This window comes from Hydra vulgaris, chromosome 09 (assembly GCF_038396675.1).
Source record: "Hydra vulgaris chromosome 09, alternate assembly HydraT2T_AEP".
In the NCBI taxonomy this organism is placed as follows: domain Eukaryota; kingdom Metazoa; phylum Cnidaria; class Hydrozoa; order Anthoathecata; family Hydridae; genus Hydra; species Hydra vulgaris.
Window position 1 is genome coordinate 43,263,618 of NC_088928.1, and position 23,265 is coordinate 43,286,882.

Here is a 23,265-nt window from a genome sequence, read left to right on the forward strand (position 1 = left end):
TTTTAAAGCAATTTTAATGGGAGCAATAACAACATTATTTAAAAAGAGGTTCCTTGTGAATAATTAAAAAAATATTTACACCTGTAAACAGTATTTATAAGTAATATTTTAAAATTAGATTTAAATTTAATTATATTTTAGTTTATTTTAGAATTATATTTTAGTTGTTTGATTTAGATTTTTTTAAATGGATTTATTTTTTTAATTCAAATGTTTCAGTTTTTAATAGTTTTTAATCTTTGTAAAGTTTTTGTAGTTTTTTGTTAACAATTGGTTCTTAAACTGTCAATCTTTTTTCATATGCTTTTTGATTTATCCTATACTGAAATGGTTTTTTTTAAGTTTCTGAAAAAACAATTTTACAAAAAAAAAATTCAGAATTAATATTATTGCAAAAGATCAAATTGCTGGTAATGAAACATAAAATAAAATGATAAGGAAAATAAACCATTTTGATATTAGCAGTTTAATTGTTTCCATAAGCAAGTTTAATGTTATGAAAAATAACAAGATGTTAAGGAAATAACAGTACAAAATTTACCAAAATTCTTGTTCTAAAACTTTACCTTGAAACTCTGCGAATGGAAAAGGTCTTTTACCATTATTTTTATTAAACAAGTTATGCAAGACTTAATTTTTAAAAACTTATATTACGCTTTATTTAAGTTGTTGAACTTTGTATTTTACTCTTTGTGTATATGATACTTGTTACACATGAAACATATACAAAAACTTGTTACTCACGATACATATGCAAAATACCTTTTAAAAATGATACATATACAAAATATTATTTATAAACATTGTTTTTTTAAAAGCTTATTTTTAAGATTTCTTTACAAGTATTTACAAGATATACAATTTAATGAATTAAAAGTTTTTAACCATATTAATGGATTTATTTTTTAGAAAAAGATGTCTCAAAAACCTTTTTTTTTCTTTATAAAAGTTCCTAATTGTAGTCTAAATTGAATAGAATTTTATTTCAGCAACTCTTTGGAATTGAATGTTCTTTTTAAAGTAGCCTTGCAGAATCTATCCTTACCTATATATTAAAGTGACATCTAACATCAACTATAAAAAATTTCACATCTCCTACTGAACTAAATGCATCCATTTCTTTAACTTTACCTTTTTTCACCTAACTAACAATTTAGACCAATACAAGTTACATAAAGAGCAAATTGAACAAATTGCATCTAATTTTGATAAATGCAGTAAAAAAGTTACTCCAGAATTTAGCAAATAATTTATCTCCTTATTAAATCCCCCCACTTTTAATAATGTGATGAACTTTGACTCAGTGGAGCACTAACGTTGAATCTATTTTAGTTTAACTTATTGCTTTTGATAAGTTTTTATAACTGATTGCTCAAATTCATGTGGTCTGTGCAAGTTGTTCAGCCTTAATAAAATCTGAAACTAAAACAATTATCTGTAAAGATATTACATTAAATAAAGTAGAAAGTTAATTAATGTATGAATGACATTAGAATAAAAAAATGGTTAATGGTTCATTAAAATTTTATTAGTTTTTAAAAAAGTACTGACGCTGATTAACACATCTTTAGTAGGTGAAGCATTGTAGTTCCAACATCAATAAGAAAAGATATAATTAAAAAGCTACATTTAGGACACAAAGGAATTTAAAAAACCAAAATAAGAGCAAAAGGTATACTGACATTAACAAACAGAAAGACATAGTTAATTCATAAAGTCATTGGTAATTTATTCAGGATAAGTCTGGAAAACTCTAGAAAATAAATGATACAAAGTGAAATAGTAAGTTATTCATTTCATATTGTTTCAACTGATTTATTTTTTTGGAAAAATCCAGATTTTATAATAGTGGCTGATTTTACTACAGTGGTTACTATAGTGATACTATAGTGGTTGATTACTTTAGTTTTTGTTTTTTTTCCTATTACGTCGTTATTGGGAAATTGAAAGGTCATACAACATTAAATCACCAAACAGTTATAATGAAACTAAAAATGATTTTTTCTAGACTTAGTTTACCACTTATAGTACAAAGCGACAACTGTATACAATTTGTATCATATTCGTTTTAAAAGTTCTGTAAAAAAAGGAAGTTTAAGGATATAACTACCATTCCATAATATAAGCAATCAAATGGAATGACTTTACAATATACTGTAAAAAGGGAAGAACTAACTAAAATAAAAGGTCAAATATCTGTATTTAGCTCTACTAGAGGTGAGAAATACTTCTGTCGAGTGTTTAGTATCAACAGCTTATCAGTAGATTGGGACTCACACTTCCAACTTTTATGCTACTACATTTAAATAATGCAAATGAATTTAAGATAATTAAGAAAAATGAAAACCTCGCCATTTGATTAAATATTTTATTTTCTGCCTAAAAGTTGTTGTAAAGTATTAATCAGTAAAGCAGAATTATTTATAAGAAAATATCAGTTGTCATGAATGTACTTATAAATCTAATGGTTTATAAGCACATTCTTCACCTTCAGATCCTCCATCTTCATATTCTTTATGTATGTATATATATATACAAATTAGTGAAAAAAAAATTATCTTACCTGAGCTTCTGTTATTTATTACAGCTCTGATCTCGGATAAAAACATTTAGCTACCCAGCAAGCATTTTGATGTCGACTCAACGTTGAAAACGTGTTGATTTGAGGACATTGATGTAAGCGTTGATTAAGAAACAAAAAATCGATGTTGAAATGTTGTCATTGATTCAATGTCAATAAATTAACGTTGAACTGACATTGATTTACGAACGTTGATTTATGCCTTGATTTATAAACAAGAAATTGATGTTGAAATATCGACTTTGATTCAACGTTAATAAATTAATGTTGAACTGACGTTTATTTACAAACGTTGAAACAAGAAAGCGGCATTGAAATATCAACATAGGTTCAACATCAAAATAAAACAACAACAAAAAAACAACATTGAACTTATGTTACATTTTTTAAACGTTTTTGAAAGGTAACACTTTTTAAAAATTTACTAAAATGTATTATTAAAAAGTTTTACAATTTGGGGTAAGAGGGTAATTTATCTTTGATTTTCCTTCTACAACTTCACTTTTGTTTAACTTAACCTCACCTTCTACTTCACAGGTATCATCTTTTTAATTTTCTTTATCCCCTTCTTTTATTAACTTCTTAGTCTTCTTTTTGTGCTTCTAGGATTTCCGTTTACTTCCAATTAAACAATGAGGTGCATACTTCAAGGAGGAGGCTGATTATGTACAAGTTTCTTTGTCTGTTGCTTTTACATAATAGTGCATAATCGATTCTAGAAAATAAATGCAAAAATACAATTTTAATGTTTACAATTTTCATGCTAACTGATTTATTTTCAGATTTGTTCAAGGAAAGTTTTACACCTAATATTTGTGAATTTAACAAAATTCATTTATTTTCAACAGGCAGCTGGTAAAGAGAAATAAACACTTGAAATTAAACTGTAACACTTAAAATCAAAATAATATCCTACCAATTATAGCTTTGTAAATATTTATCATTCCATAGGTAATTTCACAGTTACTTTCCCTTCAAACCAACCAAAATGAAGTCTGTTTGCCATCAGCCTTAAACATAAACATGTCAAAAGACAACTTCAACATTTTTCTTTTTAAACTAAAAATTGGTTAAACTGATTTTCTTTACAAAAGAAATGTTTCCAAACAACTCCATTATCTAAAACATTTATTTGTTCTACATTTGTTTCTATTGTACTTTCTGACTTAGTAAATAAATAACTGCTTTATTAATTTTTCTCCATTGCGTTATCTGTGATGACATTACAATTGAATACTTTTATTCCTACAAATAAATAAATATAATAATAACAACTGAATACTTTTATTCATACATATGTGTGTGTATATATATATTCATTAATTAAAATTTATAGACATATCTGCAACAACTAAACCTGTCGAAATATTCTTTGAGCAATTTTTTATCATAAGAGGCTCCTTTAACAAAAAAAAAGTAGAAAAGAGTACAAATTCAAATTTAGGGCTGATGTCAATGCATTGGCTTGTACCAATCGGCATCTGCCAAAAGGTAGTATTTCGGAAAAACGTTAACAAGATTATTAATAATAACAATAATAGTACTAAAAATAATAATGAAAAAATTAATAATAAGTTACATGTTTTTATAACTTCAAATAGCTATATGTACAATGTTAGACAGTTACAAACAGTTAAAAAACTGATAAAACATAATAACTTACAAATTTTATATTGTTACATGCATACACAAACATACATTTACAGATGTATAGAAATGTGTACACAGTTTACACATATACACACACATAAATATATATATGTATACTTTTGCATACAGAAAAACACATACATGCCTATATACACTCACATAAAAATATATACATACACATATAGATATACACTTTTAAAAATATATACAACTTTAAAAATATATGACCAACATTAAACAGACTAAAAGGAAAAAATAATAACAAGACAATAATTAAGCAAAAAAACAAACAAAATAAAGCAATACATGATAATGTCTAATAAACACAATACACAAAACAAAGATACACAAGAATATCTGAAAAAATAAAACAACATTCCAAACAGTGCACAAAAATACATAATAAAACAAACAACTTAAAAAAATACAGGACAATTAAAACAGTATACAAAATTACATGACAATATAAACAATGTATGAAAATAATTTAAATTATTTAACTAAAAAAAAATTATTTTTTGTTCTTTTTTCGCTGTAAAATTCGCTAAAAAAACTAGAATTAATTTTTTTTTATTAATCGTTGTATTTTGTAATCGTTTTATTAATAGTTTATTTATTTAAATTGTTTGTATTGTTTTTACTTTGTTTATTGCTGTCGTTTTTCTTCTTTAAAAATGTTTTTTTATTGATTTTTTCTTTCTCTTTTATTTATATTTTTTCTCTCTCTTCCCTTTCACTGTTAAAAAACACCTCTGCAATCTGCGTTGTCAGTGCAAACCTTTCCTAAAATATATTATTGAAATAATATACATATATACAGGGTTTGTACTGTACCTGGAAAACCTGGAAAGTTAGTTAATTTCTGCTAAAGTCCCTGAAAACCTGGAAAAGTCAGGGAGTTTTTTTTTTTTCTTTAGGTAGTCATTTTCAACAGAAAAGTTAGGGAATTGTGGTTGAGAAGTTACTCGTTTTACAATTAAGCTAATATGCTTTTGTTGGTGCTGCCCATTTAGTTTTTCTGAAACTTATTTTTTTCTTAGTGTTCATTCTTAGTCATCCTTAATAATAAGATTCATACTAACATGCATAATACCCAAACCCAAAAACCCACCCAAAAATCTAAGAGCAAAAACCCATTAAAAACCCAACTTAATGGGTTTTTGGTCTTAAATTTTTTATTTATAATTATTATATTCATAAATTAAATTCCATTAACACTCAAGATTTGATGCTGCTCAAAAATTGTTCTAAAAATAAGAAGTTTAGCGAATCATAAATGAGAATTTATTTTATTTGGAGCAGTAATATTCAAACTTAAAGGTTTAAAACAAAGTTATTTAACAATTTAGTCATCAGCAACTGTGCATCTTGACCTTAATGTAAATAAATTCGTACAAGCATTGTTGTTTTTCCTCTTCCTAGAAGATTCTTAACTTTGCTCCAAATAATGCTAAAGGAAAAATCTTTTAATGGACTATTTGGACAAATGTGCAACTGTTGTTATAATCTTGCAAAATTTGCAGGCAATTTGGAAAACTTTCCTTTATTTCTATAATTCTCCACCAATTTGTTCCTGATTTTGTGCTTTTTACACTATCATTGAATAAATATGTTGGGTAACAAATTTTTTTTTGGTTTAAATGTTTAGTAGCCTGGCATCAATTCAGGATAAACTTCATTCAACCATTCCTCAGCCTCTTTTTCTTGATTTCTATCCAATGTTTTTTCTAAGTAAAGTTATAAAGGTAGTAAACTTAAAGAAAATTTTTATTTTTATTTATTTTAATTTGAGCAGATGCAAGTTTACAATTATTTTTACAATTCTACAGTTACCTTAATTGCTTTTAGTTATATTTTGGATCTTTTAAATTGGCCAGAAAATGATATAAAACCATTTCTTTTTGAAAATCTCTTTAAAATATCATCTTTGTATCATTTTGGATACTATGAGCAATTATGAAATCATTACTTTACTCCAATCATCTTGAGTTAGGGTAACATCACAATCATCATCAAGATCATCTTTCATTATATTGATTACTTTAACTAAGAGCTCTGAAGATATCTGTTTTCTATTTGGGGGGTCGCATTCAGGTCTAAATATTTAAACAACTCGGTAGTCAAGTCAAGATTTTCTACTATGTTAAATGGTATATTTATTGAAAAAAAACCTTGCAATTTGCAAATCCAGTTTATTCTTTTTGATTACTTGTTGTTGTAGTAACAAATTTAGAAATGGATGTTTGCCATTGCATCATTGCAGTTGAATGAACAGTTGACGAATAAGAAGAATCACCAATAAAGCTTAAACAATCTTGATCATTATTTTCCGACTGGTTAGACTTGTTTGATGCTGCAGATGTAGATGGTCTTGACTCTAAAACTGATATATTGCTAAATACTTCTGCGGAATCATTAGCGCATCCTTTTTCTTTCTTCTGGATTTATCAAAATGGATCTTAACTCTCTCTATTTTTTTAATTATGCTTTCTTTGCAATAATTACATATTACTCAATTTGGTTGATCACTTAATATGGCCACTTCATTCCACCCACTAGCCTAATTTCTTCCCTCTGATTGATACTTTGACATGTTAAATGAAGACCTATAATCTACTTATATTATAAATATAACTTGAAAGATAACTCAATTTAAAAATAGCTTTATATTAGAAAAAAATGCAATCTGATTATTAATTTCGTATAAGACAAAACTTTAAAAAATGAAAAATTGCTTTAAAATAACTTATCAAATTTTGAGATTTTAAAGACAATTTAAAGACAATTTAAAGACAATTTAAAAACAATTTAAAGATAATTTAAAGACAATTTAAAGATAATACAAAAAGTAAAAGATTTATACCAAACTTTAGTAAAAACCCAAAAACCCAGTTGGGTTGGGTTTCGGTCAAAAACCCAGGTTTTTGCCAACCTTGATAATAAGGTCCACACTAATATCCAACTTTAGTAATAGTTAAGTTTTATAAGTTTTGTCATTCAAAGCATGTACAATTTTAGCATTTTCATTACAGTAGATGGTGATTTTTGTTACATAACAAAACACAAATTCTCTTTAATAATTATTGCTAATAACATTAAAATTGCATTTAGGCATTACAACTTTCTGAAAGCGTAATAAACAATGAAATTATAAACCAAAAAAAACATGCACGTGAGCATGCACAGTTTTACAAATAAAAACTTTTATTAAGCATGCTCATGTAACTTTTTTTACCTTTCCTTTCCCTTTTTTACCTTTCCCGTAGAAAAACGAATGAGTAGAAACTCGCCTTTAGTTTATCAAATATAAATTAATATGGAAGTGACGTGGAAAATTTTGACATTAGACTCCCTACATCAATAAGACGTTGAAACGGCGTCATATTGTTCAACGTTACTTTATTAACAATAAATCAACGTGAAAGCGACATTGAAAGTTTCGACATTTAAAACTTCAACCTTGCTTAGACGTTGATACGATGTCTTTTACTTGCTGGGTAACATATTTTATATACTTTGTGATAAAATAAGTTTAATTAAGTTATTGATTTTAATGCTAATTTTTTTCAAGCTTAACAAGTTGTTATAGGGTTAAAATCAGTTTGGGTTTTACATTACTTTTAATTTTCATAAGAAGCAAATATATAATTTAATAACACTCTTACTATATTTCTAAATGTTTCATTATGTATAGATCCCAGCCTCTACATACATCGATTTGCTCATCAACTTGATTTTGGCGATAAAGAAAATGAAGTTTCAATGGCTGCACTCCGAATTCTAGCTCGAATGAAAAAAGATTGGATACATTTAGGCAGGAGACCATCAGCTTTATGTGGAGCAGGTATGTATATATAAACATATATATAAAAATAAATAAATATATATATATATATATACACATATGTATATGTGTATATATATATATATATATATATATATATATATATATATATATATATATATATATATATATATATATATATATATATATATATATATATATATATGTATATATATATATATACACATGTATATGTGTATATATATATATATATATTTATATATAAATATATATAAATAAATATATATATATATATATATATTATATATATGTATATATATATATACACATGTATATGTGTATATATATATATATATATATTTATATATAAATATATATAAATAAATATATATATATATATATATATATATATATATACATATGTATATGTGTATATATATATATGTGTAAATATGGTACTAAATTGGGTAGACCAAAAGGAAAATTTATTCAGGAAAAAATATTTAAAACTGCTCTATACAAGCATTTTAAAATCACAAATAAAAATACAAAAAAATTTGTTGTTGATGTTAGCTTTTTAGCATTTTAGATAATTTATAAATCATTGAATTTTTATCCAGTTCATAACTAGTAGTCTTAACCATGAGAAAGATGCCATCCTTCCAAAATTGGTCTTATAATCAATTATTTGCTTATTTTATTGGTTTTTATACTAATTAAGTATTATTAAAAAAAAAGAATTCAAAATTAAATACTTGTTGACTTGATTGTGTTGTTTTTTTAAAGTAGAAAAGAAAAAAAAAACTCAAAAATCTTTTCTTTTTTTTCTTGTTTTTTAAAAAGCGAAAAAACAACATGGTTACCTTTACTTTTTTATTATTAAATAAAATACATCTAATAAAGTTTTTTTTAGTTTGTAAATAGAATTTAAAAAAATTCTTTTTTAGCTAGTAAGTTAGTTTTTATTTATAATTAATCTTAAAATAGTTTTGTTCAATATAAAAGTGTTGTTAGATTTTTATTTCTAGCATTGATTATAGCAGGAAAGCTTTTCAACTTTAATGTTACAATGGATGATATTGTAAAGTTGGTCAGAATGAGCAAGACAACAGTTTTTAAACGACTTATGGACTTTAGTAAAACAGCTACTGGTAAACTTACAACAGATGAGTTTAAAAGAGTTGATCTAGAGGAGGAGGCTGATCCTCCGTGTTATACTTATGGCAAAAAACGAATACAGTTTGCTCAAGAAATAGACAAAAAGCATAATTTTGTATCAAGTTACCTTTTATCACAAGTTGTAAAAACTCAACGTCGACTAGAAGTTTTATTAGAAAAACGCCATAACATTAACAGTGAAATTGAAAAAGTGTTGCCTGAATCAAAAGCATTCATATATCAAAAGCAACTTCCTTCTTATTGTTCATTGCATAAGTATGAGTTAGATGAAAAGGGTGAGTTTAAAGTGCCGCATTTCGTTATCCATGAAGAGCCAGAGGACTTTCTAAAAGAAGAAGTAAAGACAGTTGCAAGCAACACATTGTTGCTAGATCAATGTGTGACTAAAGTAGAAGATATATCAGCAAAGTCTGGTGAGTGCAACCAAGTATCAGCAAAGTCTGGTGAGTGCAACATATTTTTTGTAAATCTTTTTTTACATCTGTTAAAAATACTAACGCATTTTTGGTATCAGATATGTTATGTTAGATTAATAAAAATTTTATCAATTCAGAGAAGAACACAGGAGATATAAATTGTGATGAAATTGATTTGGAAGGTATTGATGATGAAGAAATAGAAGAAGTATAGTATTGTTTTTGTTTTTCTTTGTAGTTATTATTTTTATTTTTAACTCCATGTTAAACAATGTTTTTTTATCCAGAAGTGTTTGTTACGTCCTAAAGTTTTATTTTGAAACTGCTGGCACATAAAATGTTCATTTTACCAGCATATTGAATTATTTTTAGTTGCTATTGACAGAGGATGAAATTAAAATTAAAACTGAAATTTGGTTAGAAGAAAATAAAGAGTATCTTCAAAAAATGAGAGGTAATTTTTGATTGGTTGGTGTATATTCACAAAAAAACTTTGATAATATGAAATTGTTTTGAAAATTTTTTCTCACAGGTTGCTGACATTTTGACAAGTTTTTTTTCTCACATTTTTCTTTCTCAAATATTAATACTATAATATAATATAATAGTCGAACTAATTGCTAGCTAATGTTAGTAAAAATAGAAAATTAAATAAAAATTTTATTAAAACAATTAAAAATATTAAAATTTTTATTAAAACAATTAAAAATATTAAAATTTTTGTTAAATCAACTAAAAATATTAAAATTTTTATTAAAAATATTAAAATTTTTATTAAAAATATTAAAATTTTTATTAAAAATATTAAAATTTTTATTAAAAATATTAAAATTTTTATTAAAAATATTAAAATTTTTATTAAAAATATTAAAATTTTTATTAAAAATATTAAAATTTTTATTAAAAATATTAAAATTTTTATTAAAAATATTAAAATTTTTATTAAAAATATTAAAATTTTTATTAAAAATATTAAAATTTTTATTAAAAATATTAAAATTTTTATTAAAAATATTAAAATTTTTATTAAAAATATTAAAATTTTTATTAAAAATATTAAAATTTTTATTAAAAATATTAAAATTTTTATTAAAAATATTAAAATTTTTATTAAAAATATTAAAATTTTTATTAAAAATATTAAAATTTTTATTAAAAATATTAAAATTTTTATTAAAAATATTAAAATTTTTATTAAAAATATTAAAATTTTTATTAAAAATATTAAAATTTTTATTAAAAATATTAAAATTTTTATTAAACAATTAAAAATAAGAAATGCTATGAAGTTTCATAGAGAAAACAAGTCGCATGTAACATAGTTGTAAATATGTTATATGCAGAAAAATTATTGAAAAATGGGAGTTTAAATTTTGTGGCTTTTAAACAAATTATTAATACTATACTATTTTTTAAACAATTTGTCATTAACAAAATCTTCACCTACTGCTTTTAAACTATGTTTACTAAATAATTATTCTAGGGTGAATCTAAAAAACCAATGAAAATTTAATAAATAATATATGAAATTTTTTTTTGTTAAAAACTATTTCAAACTTCAAAACTAAGAATCGTTAATTTATAAATTTGCATTACTTACAGTTACATTACGTTGTACTTATTGTAATGTATATATACTTACTAACAGGGTTGTTTTGATTTAAATCGAGTGATTTAAATCAGTTGATTTAAATCAATTTAAATCATGATTTAAATCAGACGAATAAAAATCATGATTTAAATTGAGTTTTTTTATTTTTAATGATTATTTATTGATTAATCAAATTAAAGTAAATTGCACTAGCTAAATATAATACTGCATAAACTAGTATTAGTTATAATAGTCAAATAATACATTATAAAATATATTGTAGTCATATAAATCATTAAATTTTTAAATTTATTGTAAGATTTTTATCCATATAAGTAAATTTTTTTTCTTCTTGTTTTAACTTATTGACTAATTACATTAATTTCTTTTTTTGTTACTAATTATATAATAAATATAAATATATTCCTTTTATATAAGAGTATATTCAAATTTTTTTAAATTACATTATTCATTTATAATTGCTATAATTGTTATTTTTAGTTGAAAATAAAAATAATATAACTAGAAATAAAAATGTCTGGTGCCGGTAGAAAAAGAGATGCAGTTTGGACATGGTTTGAAGAAATACCTGCAGATTTTGGGGAAAAGGGTAATAAAGCTAAATGCAAAAGCTGTGGTGTTCAAATGCAATGTTTGGTTGCTCGAATGAGAAGCCACAAAGGTGCTGGTAAATGTAATTTTCTGGAAGATGTTCAAGATGACGAAAACATTATTGTTTGTCAAGACACCTTAGAAAATATCAACCAGACAACTGAAGAACCACAAACTAGTCAATGTTCTATTAAGAAAACTGAATCTAGTCAATCTGCTGTAGATAAAACAAGTTTTTTGTGTTCAAATAAAAAGGCAGTGACAAGACCAAGCAGTGGCAAGACAGTGACAACTAAATTCGATTCATACCTTATTAAAACCACTAAATCTGAAAAAGAAGCTATTGATGAGCAGATAGCAAGAATGATTCATGCTACTAACTCGCCTTTCAGAATGGTTGACCATCCAGAGTTTATCAAGATGATCCATTTTTTACGCCCAGGATATAACCCTCCAAATAGAATCGATATTGGTGGAAAACTATAAGATACTGTTCACAAGAACAACTAGCTGTTCAGGTTTGCTACAAAATCAGTCTGTAACCATGAGTATTGATGGGTGGAGCAATGTTCATAATGAACCAATAGTTTGTGCAACAGTAACAACAATGAACTCAGTTATCTATCTTGTAGATACAATTGATACTTCTGGCCATTCACATAGTTCTGACTATTTGGTTGGCGTTGCTGTTAATTCTATCAACAAATGTGAAAAACAATTTGGTTGTAAAGTTCGCAGTGTAGTAACTGATAACGCAGCAAATGTGTCGAAAATGAGACAACAATTGGAAACTCGAGATGATGTTAATGTTATTACATTTGGATGTTCAGCTCATATTCTCAATATATTGGCCCAAGACTTGGCAATTCCAAACATCAAGGAGCAGATTGTTCAATATTTTAGAAACAACCATTTTGCTGCTGCTACATATAAAGCAAAAGAGGGGCTACAACTTATAATGCCCCAAGATGTCAGATGGAACACATTAGCTGATTGTCTTAAATCTTATCTAAAACACTGGCCAATTCAGTTAACAATTTGTGAAGAAAACAGAACAATAATTGATAAGAATTTTACAAATATTGTAAATAACCTTGGTGTAAAGCGAAGTGCAGAAGAACTGTTACAAATGCTTAAACCAATTGCTGTTGCATTAGACCTGATGCAGCAGGACAGTAGTACTATTGGTGACAGTGTAGTGATATGGAAAAATCTTCAGAGGGAATTAAGTCCTAAGCTTAGCCAAGATGCTAAGAAGAATTTATCCAAAAGAATACAGCAGGCAATGACCCCAGCTCATTTCTTGGCTAATATTGTTAATCCTAAATTCAGAGGTAAATAATTAACTGATAAAGAAATAGAGATTGTAATGGACTTTGCAGCTTCAAAGAATCCAGATTTTCTTCCACTTTGGGTCAACTTTAAAGCAGAAGCAGCACCATTTCAAAAGTTTATGTTCCATGATAACATTGTTCAAACTATTAAGCCATGTGATTGGTGGAAATCTCATAACGATCGTGTGAATTAGGAATTACTGAAAGTTGTTGAACAGTTACTTACTGCTGTTGCTTCATCTGCAGGAGTTGAAAGAATATTTTCATCATATTTCTCAATTCCGAGTCTATTTTCAATAGACTCGGAATTGAGAAAGCTGGCAAATTGGTTTTCTTATTCAAACTATTTAATCAAAAAGTATTAGAATCAATGAATTTTATTGATTGAATCTTTGAAAATTTGTAAATAATCAACATTAAAAAAGATTTTTCAATGTTTTAAATTAATTTAATTATGATTTCATTATATTTTTAAAAACTGTGATTAAAAGTTTATTTTTCCAAAATGTAATTTAAATCAAAAAAATCAGATTTAAATCGAAAAAATCTGATTTAAATCGAAAGAATCTGATTTAAATCAAAAAAATCATGATTTTTATCAACCCTACTTACTAAATACTTCCATTAATTGCTTCATTCTTTAAAATATTATTGTCTGAAGCTATGCTCTTACAAAACATTAGTTTTATAACCAACTAATCAATAACTTTTTTGTAATATGATGCAAATCAAATCAAAAGCAAAATTTTTCCAACTTGGCATTGGCTAAGTATGACACTAAGTAAGTCCTTCAAATTTCACAGGCTGTGTTTATAATGCAAAAATAATATAATAAGAATTTACAAGTATAGTAATACAATACTACTGATGCTGATAAAAAAGGGGAAAAAAGGTAAAATTGATTGTTTAGTCTATTATTTTTAATACGAATGTCGAACAACTTTTTTATTCATTATTAACTAGTGACTATTTACAATACTTTGCACATCACTAATGCCAGTATTATTAAAATATTTTAATGGATTTATATAGATTACATTTTAGGCAAATTTGCACTTATGCAGGTTTGCAGTTATGCAAGTTTATATTTATGTTAAATTTTAGTCCTGATTTTTGAATATATGTTTTTCAGATATTTTCAAATAGCTTTTTCAGATTTTTGCATATACCTTCAATATCAAGGAAGTTTTATTCACTCTTTATGTTTATAATTAGTTTTCTGAAAATATTTTGTAATATATTTATAAGTATATTGCATTATTTGGACATAATTTTATGACTATGTATAATATATTTGTTATTATATATTACATATTTATTTATTATTGAGTATTATATATTTATTTATTATTAAATATTATGCATCTATTATTATATATTACATATTTATTATTGAGTATTATTTATTTATTAATAAATATTATCTATTATTATGTATTAGATATTATTGATACTCAAACTATGTGTTTAGTAAAAGAAGAAGATCTTCGATTAAAAGAAGAAGAGGAAAACAAACTAGGAAATAAGAAAGTATGATTATATTGTTACTTTTCCTTAATAAGTTTTAGCAAAAGGGAAATTTGAAAATTTTTCTAAATACTCTATTTGACGTTAATTCTATTTAACTTAAAAAGATTTGGATGAAAAATATGAAAATCTCAACATTTTATTCGCTTTTGGGTCATTAACTATTTAAATTCAACTCAATAAATTAAGTAACATCAAAGTGCCTTTTAATAATGGGAAGTATCCTTATAAAATGAAATACAACAAAATTATATAAAGAAATATTGTTAATATTTTATAATATTTTAATTGGCATTTACTTTTTTTTTTCCTTCTGAATAATAAAATAAACATAGAATAATGAAAAAAAAACAGTTGCTGCCATAAGACCCTAAAATAAAATAGGCCCTAAGTTATCTAGTCATCAAATTTATACTATGCTAATATAATGCTACATAAATTTAAACTTGTTTTTTTATTTCCACTTACTTCCCTTGCTTTTAATACAATGTTAATTCTGTTTGGTTTATAAATTTTAAGGGTTTTTTTTTAATGAACTTGCTAGGAATTTATAAACATTTATATTGTTAAATTTCAATAGACTTTGCTAGATTAAGACATTTTTTTTTTTTTTATACAAATGTTTTTTTTTCAAAAAAGTAGCAAAAACAATTTAGGACAAAGCATACAAAAAAAAAAAAAAAAACTCTTCACTAGTTCATACAAGAAACAGGTTTATTGAAGTTTAAAATATAAAAAATTAATGTTTAGCATTCCATCACTTTTTCAAGTGCAAGTTAGTGTTGTTTTATGATAGTGTCATGGACACTGTAGTACAATTAATTAAAAAAGTAGTCAACAAAAAGCTGTCAACAGTTGCTTATTACCACTGATGGCTGGGCCTCTAGGTCACTTGATTATGAGGGTCAAGTTAACATTTCACTAAGTTAAAAGAACAAAACAACTTTTTGTTGCAAAAAGATTTTGCTTCTTCTCAATTTATATTTTTTTCTTGTAAAAATATTTTGTTTTTTTTGCAAAAGTCAGTAATTTACTCTAGATATTGTTAGTTTATTGTAAAATTCATTTTTGTTTCAAGATCTGGAAAATATGATCCATAAGTATCTGTTGTTAGATGCTATGCCTAAGAAAGTTATTATCCATGATGCAGCAGCAAACATGATAATAAATCTTTCACTTTTCATCTATTAAATACTAGCAATTCATGCAATAAGGGGCAAGAAGTGAAGTTCTGCATTCAGATTGCATCAGAATTATCTAACAAAGTTCACAGGTTAAAAAAGTTAAAGTTAAAAAAAGAGTTTTTAATGTTTGTCGTAAACTATGTTAAGATTGACTCCAACATAATGCATTGGATTTCCAGTTGTGAACTATGTTAAGATCAGAACCAGATGGATTTCCAACTGCGTTATGTTGGAGTCAATCCTAAGACTTAAAGTTTTAGGATTGACTCCAACATGGATGTGTTAGTTTCTCTTAAAGAAAAGATGTGCCAATAAGAACACATAGTACAGGGTGTAATGATTTAATGGTGGAAGAAACTTGCCTCTACTTTTTCACTGTTAACATAGTTGCTAAAAAATATATATATTTTTGCATTCCAGCTGCATTATCCTGTAGTGAGAGTTTAGTATGCCAGATAACAGAGTTACCTGAGATAATAAACATGATCTTTACACTCAATCAGCAAAGCAATTTACCTTGATTAAAGTCAATTATGACCTTGCTCATTTTTACATGGCTCTTTAACAAAATGATTCATCTAAACTTTCAGGCTTAGTTCACTACCTTCATCACAACCATCAAGAATCAAAAGAAAACTCAAGAAAAATAGTGAAAAAGTGTCAGAAGTTGACAGTCTATATTAACACCAGGTTTGTCTGGAACTTTAGCTGAAGATGGAAAAAGTTAAAAGAAGAAAATTAAACTCAGACTTGATTAAAGACATTTTTAAAACTGGTATTGATTTAGATTCTAGATAAATTGGATTGACTTTTTCAAAGTAAAATAATTTGTTGGAAAAATATTTATCACATGAGTTTATCATAATTTATCATAAAAATAGTATGTAGTCATAAAAAAATTTATCATAAAAATTAAAATGTTTTGTTAAATTGGTACATAAGAAATGCATTTTTGATAAATTAAGATTTAGAATTTTTAATGACATGAAAAAAAATTTATACAAAATGCTTATTTATTAAAAAAGTTATACATACATTGTGATTTTAATGCTTTTTAATATATTATAAAAAATGTATATATTATAAAAGAGTTAATATTAACATGCATTATTGCTTACTTTACTAATTAGTTACATTGAATAATAGATTGCATACAGTTTTTATGAAAACAGTTTTTATGAAAAAATAATAATGGCTCTTATATAAAGTTACCCAACTATAGAGATATCATCCTGTTTCCTGTTAATTTTTATTTTTATACTAATGCTATTATAAAATAGTTCATTTATTGTGAGATTTATTGTTGAATTATCATTTTATTGTAAATATTAGTTTTTTTCTATATATCCTTATCTATCTTATCCTATCTATCTTTTGTCTATATATCCTTATCTATCTTATCCTATCTATCTTTTGTTTATATATCCTTATCTATCTTATCCTATCTATCTTTTGTCTATATATCCTTATCTATTTTATCCTATCTATCTTTTGTCTATATATCCTTATCGCCTTTTTACTTCTTTTTGTATTTTTTACATCTTTTCTTATTTCACTGCATTGTAAGTATGTCCGAATTAGTTAAAATAATTATGGTTTCATCAATATGTAAACGTAGTATTATATTATGCTAAATTTCTGTAAAAAGTATGATACCAGTGATAAAAGCATGCAATTTTCAAATTTGACTTAAAAACCTCAAAAACATGTATTAAACTCTAGTAAAATTGCCCAGTAATTAAACGTATTTTTGGTTTACACCTGGATGTTCTAATTTTAAAAGTGAAACTAGATGTGCCGGCTGGATGATAAAAAGTGTTTTATTACCCAGTGTCCAAACAGCAATGTAACATATGGTTTTGGCCTTGCACACCTGACTTTTTTCTTTCTTTTCTTCTAGTGTGCTCGTTGGATTTAGTTGACAAATCTGCTAGATAACTTGGATCACAAGAAATAATTTTATTTAGTTAATAACACTGGTCAACAATGAATTTGCACCAGCTTTAATTTTAGGCTTACTAGATGTAGTTTTTCACGCTGATTCCAAATTTGTGTTTAGTTTTTCTCCAGCACGTCTGAATCCTGAGATGATGTATGTGTGTTTTTTGCACTAATATTTAGTTTCAGTGTGAAATATAATAATGTTTCTTTATTTTCAGGGTAATTATTTCAATAAAATTAACTTATATAATGCCTAGAAATTGCAAAAATTTACATTGTCAGGGTAGCGAAAGAAAATCACTCAAGAAATCTCAAAAATTTACAAGCTGTATTTTGGTTGTCCTTTGGGAGTTCAAGATAAAACTTGGGCACCACATGTGGCTTGTTATAGTTGTTGCAGCTTATTACAAGATTGGATCAACAAACGAAGGTCTTCTTTTTTATTTGTTATACCGATGATTTGGAGGGAACCAAAAGATCATTACAATGACTGCTATTTTTGCGCTGTTAATACAGCTGGATTTTCGTCGAAAAATAAGCACCAAATCGTGTACCCGAATTTGGATTCGGCCATGAGGCCTGTTCCTCATGACAGCACCCTGCTCATTCAAGTACCACCAGCTGATGGATTAGACTCTATTAAAAACGAATGTGTTGTTGATGTTGAACATCAAGATGCAGCTGATGTTGATCCAGACTTGAATTTGATCCAGATATTGACAGCGAAGAGCCCAAAGTTTTCACACAAGGTGAACTGAATGATTTGGTTAGAGACTTGTCCCTTTCCAAGGAAAAACTTGAACTTTTGGCGTCAAGACTGAAAGAAAAGAATTTGTTAGCAGTTGGTGTCAAAGTATCCCACTTTTGAAAGCGCAACAACAATTTATCTAGGTTTTTCACCATTGATGGACCCTTGTGCTACTGCAATAATGTCAATGGTCTTTTCGAAAGTTTATCCCAAGTGTATTTGTCTCGTAATTGGCGCCTCTTCATTGATTTATCCAAGAGGAGTTTGAAGGTCGTGTTTTTGCACATTGGCGATCAGAAGCCATGTATTCCAATTGCTCATTCTGTACACTTGAATGAAATTCACGAAAATATGAAAATATTACTAGACGCTATTGATTACAAAACTCATCAGTAGAACATTTGTGGTGAGTTGAAAGTGATTGGTATGTTAATGGGTATGCAAACAGGGTTTACCAAGTTCTGCTGCTTTCTTTGTTTATGGGATAGTCGTGCTGTGAATGAACATTACGTAAAACGTGATTGGATGTTGAGAACTGAATACGAACCCTGTGTAAACAGCGTTCACCATATTCCGCTGGTTGATCCAGACAAAATATTTTTGCCATCGCTTCACATCAAGCTTGGTTTGATGAAAAACTTTGTAAAAGCATTAGGTAAAACTGAATCAGTGGGTTTTCAATACTTGGTTGAAAAATTTCCCAAAATTAGTGCAGCGAAACTCAAAGAAGGCGTTTTTGTTGGACCCCGAATTCGAAAGGTTTTGAAAGACCATGGATTTGAAGAGTCACTTACTTCTGACGAAAAAGAAGCGTGGAAAGCGTTGGTATGGGTTTGCAAGAACTTCTTGGGGAATCACAAATTGTGTGAATATGAAAATTGTATTCAAAAGCTACTCGATTCATTCCAAAAAGTGGGTTGTCGTATTTCATTGAAAATGCATTTTCTACATTCGCATTTGGCATTTTTTCCTGAAAATTTGGGCGCTGTGAGTGATGAACAAGGTGAACGATTCCACCAAGATATTCAAGTGATGGAAAAGCGTTACCAAGGATTCTGGAATGAAAGCATGTTAGCTGACTACTGTTGGATGCTTTATCGTGATGAACCAGAAAAAGTCTACCAAAGGTAGTCATATTCGCAGAGATTTTAAGTGATTTATATGCTTTAGTCAACAGTCTTTAAACTATTAAATGTGTATAAATGTTTACGAATAAACCTAGTCACAGAGACTTTGACTTATTTGTATAGAAACAAAAGTGGTGCTTGAAATATTGAATGTTTGTCAATGTTTATGTATAGGGATAAAGTACAGAATGTCCGAAAAATAAAATTCCAAATATCTCAAGAACTGAAACTGAAAGCAGATTTGAAATCAGCGCAAAAAACTGGTTTAGAAAAAGCTGCTTAGATTCATGGTGCATTCAAAAAGTATTTTTTTGTTGACCAGTGTAAATCAATACAAAGTTAAAAAAAAATTATTTAACTAAATCAATACAAAGTTAAAAAAAAAATTATTATGTCTAGATTTAGTTATAGTTTTTTTTTACTGAGTATATGCATGTTTAGCTTATTTGAACGTTTACTTCATACCAGAATTGTTAACAAAGCCAAAAGTAGCAAGGACAATGCCACATCTTTCAAGCCCAAGACCAAGGCCAGAAGTCACATGGGCAAGGGCAAGCCAAAGTCAAAAGTTTTAAGGCCAAGGCCTACACAAACATTTTCAAGACCAAAGACAATTTTTGCCTAACGTTAAGGCCAATTATTAACAAAATTGTTGGTAACAATTGCTGTGACAATAAACCACATGTTGTAAAAATAAACCAAGGTTATGCGCAAAATTCTACAAAGTCAATAAGAAAACATACTTGTAGATATATATGAAAGCCGAAAACAAAAATACATAAAAATAAAGAATGAAAACTTTTAACTCTTTAATTTTATGTATTTTTTTTTTGAAGGCCAAAATAATCAAAGCCAAGGCCAAAATTTTCAAGACCAAAGCCAAGGCCTTTATTTTCGGCCTTAAGGCAAGGCCAAGAACTAACAACTCTGCCTCATATACAGAATGGCCATGGTTTGAGTCCCACTACCATTTAATTTTCATTCTTTTTCTTTTATATTCCATTGTTCATATATTTGCTTTATAACCATTTACCTTTTTATTTTCTGTAGATTAAAAATCTTTCTGTTGTATGATTTTAGAATAAGACGCATATTCATAGGATACACATCTCTTTATATTAGATTTCTTATATCATGTAAGCCGGTGCAACATGTTTCTAATTTCGCTGTTTTACCACTGAGTAAAACAAGGTAAAAAGTTCGAGTTGATACTGTTTGATTTAAAACCTCTTTGTCATCAACTTGGTGGTATTTAATTCGGCTGCGCAAATCCCCCGAAAATCATTAGATTTATGTATATTTCAATTTTTAGTTAAAATTGTAATTATATATGTATATGATTATATATTATTATTATATTATAATTACATATTATATATATAAACGTATTATAAAAAGTTAAAATAACTTTTTATAATACGTTTTAATGTTGCTTTTTTAATATTATATAAAATAAATAGTTGGTGACTTGTCATGAAAAGTAAGTTTCGTGACGATTAATCTTGAAATTTATTTTAGAAAAAAAAAGCCAGAAAGAAACCTCGTGATCGACCAATTGCTGGTACAGCCGATGAGGCCATACAAACAATGTTAGCAGAGAAAAAAATATCTTCAAAAATAAATTACGATGTCTTACGGGGACTTAAATCAGAAACTGTAGAGGAATGTCATCAGGTCAGTAAACCTGAACCGATTTCCGTTGGTGACAACTTCGATATTAAACCTCAGCTTCTTTCTGCTGTCGCCAACAGTGAGAAAAGACTTTTGTCAAAAGATATGCCTATTGTTTACGAAACTGGTTTACAAAGAAACAAAACTAGGTTATTATTTTTAGTCTATCGGCAATTTTTCTAATATATATGCCTATTAGCAAATATTCCTTTTTTTTATATTTTATTTTGTATATTTAGCTTTACTTCAAGTTCTGAATCAATACACAGCGCAAGCAAACGGATAAAGGTAAAAAAGTTTTTGTTTTTTTAAGGAAAGTAAAACTTTCAACTTTTAAATCGATTTTTATGGTTTTATAAACGAATAAATATTTTATTAAAAAATGAATATTAAATATATTTTTAATAAATTTAATGTGAATCAACAGAATGTTCATTGAAATTGTTAAATAGTAAAACCTCAAACTAATTAGCGCGTAGAGGCTGCAGGTTGCTTTCTTGGAATCGATAATACAAAATATATTTAAAACAAATTTAAGATTTTGTGGAAGGAAACAATTTCGTCGTATTTTAAAATAAAAATTGTAAATCAAGTCTACATTATATATATATATATATATATATATTTTGTATTGGTTTTCTGTACACAAAAATTTAGCTTACTTTTAGGCTTGACATTTAAAAACACAGTTAAATGTTCTTTTTTATTTATGTAAGCGAGCGTTTGTTTGATTTAATTAAAGCTTTGTTTATTGAATAAAATGTTTTACTGTTATATTTATGTTATATGTGTTATCTATACATATTTATTTTCAATGGTTAACTTGAGTATATATATAATATAATATTGTTGCTGCTGAACTATTGTGATTTTCTGACATAAATAATCGCAAAGTTATTTATTTTAATGCTACCGTCAGCTCTGTTCTTGTTAAAATAGTTACGTTAAATCTGTTCTTAATTCGTTGATAATTTGCTTTGTTAATACATTTACGTTGAATCTATTCTAAAATCTTCGATAACATGCTTTATTATCTTTAATAGTTGGAAGTGAAATCCGATGAAATAGAAAAAAAAGAAATGCTTGAAGAGTTTGCTGGCGAAGAAGAAGACGACGAGCCAGAAGACCTTGTAACAGCTTCCTCGATTTTTGCTAAGGAAGTTGACGGTTAGTTAGTTACTTCGTATTTTGTTTTCACGGTTGTTGTAGATATTTTTTATATTTATATTTTTATTTTATTTAGACTATGATCACAATGCGTATGACGAAGACGCAGATGCATTTTACTGAAGTCGTCGTTTTAATGACGTTTTTAATGTAGAGTACGGTACACCTAATAATGACATTAGTGCTATTTTATTGACGTTTATAACTTAGAGTACTATATATTCTATGACGACAAATATTCCATTTTAATGACATAGAGCCGATTCGTTAGGTGCTATTTCAATGACGTTTTTTTAATGAATAACTGATGGCGGAGATGCCAACTTGATAATATTTCGGACAACACGCTACTTTAGTAACGTTTTACTTTTTAAAGATGTTTTTATTAAAGTTTATTTAATTTTTGTATATTTAAACTCAGTATTAGCTATAAGTAAATTTTTTTATTCGGATTATTTATTTAAATGACGTCATTGTAACCAAATACATATAATTTCTTTATTAAAAAAATGATGTCATGAAATCTTTTAAATTTAATATATTTTGTACATGTCTTTAAAATAAAGAAATTTAAATATGCTTTCTGCAAAATAGTTTAAATTTTTTTTTTTTTTTAATTTGTCAGTAGGTAAAGTACAGCGTGCTTATAAAGGTCATTTCAAGAAAAAGTTTTTGTTTATAACTTTTGCATAAATGAGCTTTATCTTTTATAAATGATAAAATGTGGGCAAA

At 26.4% G+C, this 23,265-nt stretch overlaps 1 protein-coding gene across 1 annotated transcript in view; it reads left to right on the top strand.

Annotated features, from left to right (window-relative positions):
• LOC100210099 (transcription factor IIIB 90 kDa subunit) overlaps nucleotides 1-22,979 on the top strand; it is a 35,323-nt gene extending 12,344 nt beyond the window's left edge. The window contains exons 6-14 of the mRNA XM_065805809.1: nucleotides 7,926-8,075; nucleotides 9,065-9,658; nucleotides 9,769-9,839; nucleotides 10,004-10,085; nucleotides 14,640-14,698; nucleotides 21,214-21,515; nucleotides 21,606-21,654; nucleotides 22,410-22,533; nucleotides 22,610-22,979. Of these exons, the coding sequence (XP_065661881.1) occupies nucleotides 7,926-8,075; nucleotides 9,065-9,658; nucleotides 9,769-9,839; nucleotides 10,004-10,085; nucleotides 14,640-14,698; nucleotides 21,214-21,515; nucleotides 21,606-21,654; nucleotides 22,410-22,533; nucleotides 22,610-22,656 (1,478 nt within the window). The 3' untranslated portion in view covers nucleotides 22,657-22,979. The remainder of the gene's footprint in view (nucleotides 1-7,925; nucleotides 8,076-9,064; nucleotides 9,659-9,768; nucleotides 9,840-10,003; nucleotides 10,086-14,639; nucleotides 14,699-21,213; nucleotides 21,516-21,605; nucleotides 21,655-22,409; nucleotides 22,534-22,609) is intronic.
• The last annotated feature ends 286 nt before the right edge of the window (nucleotides 22,980-23,265 follow it).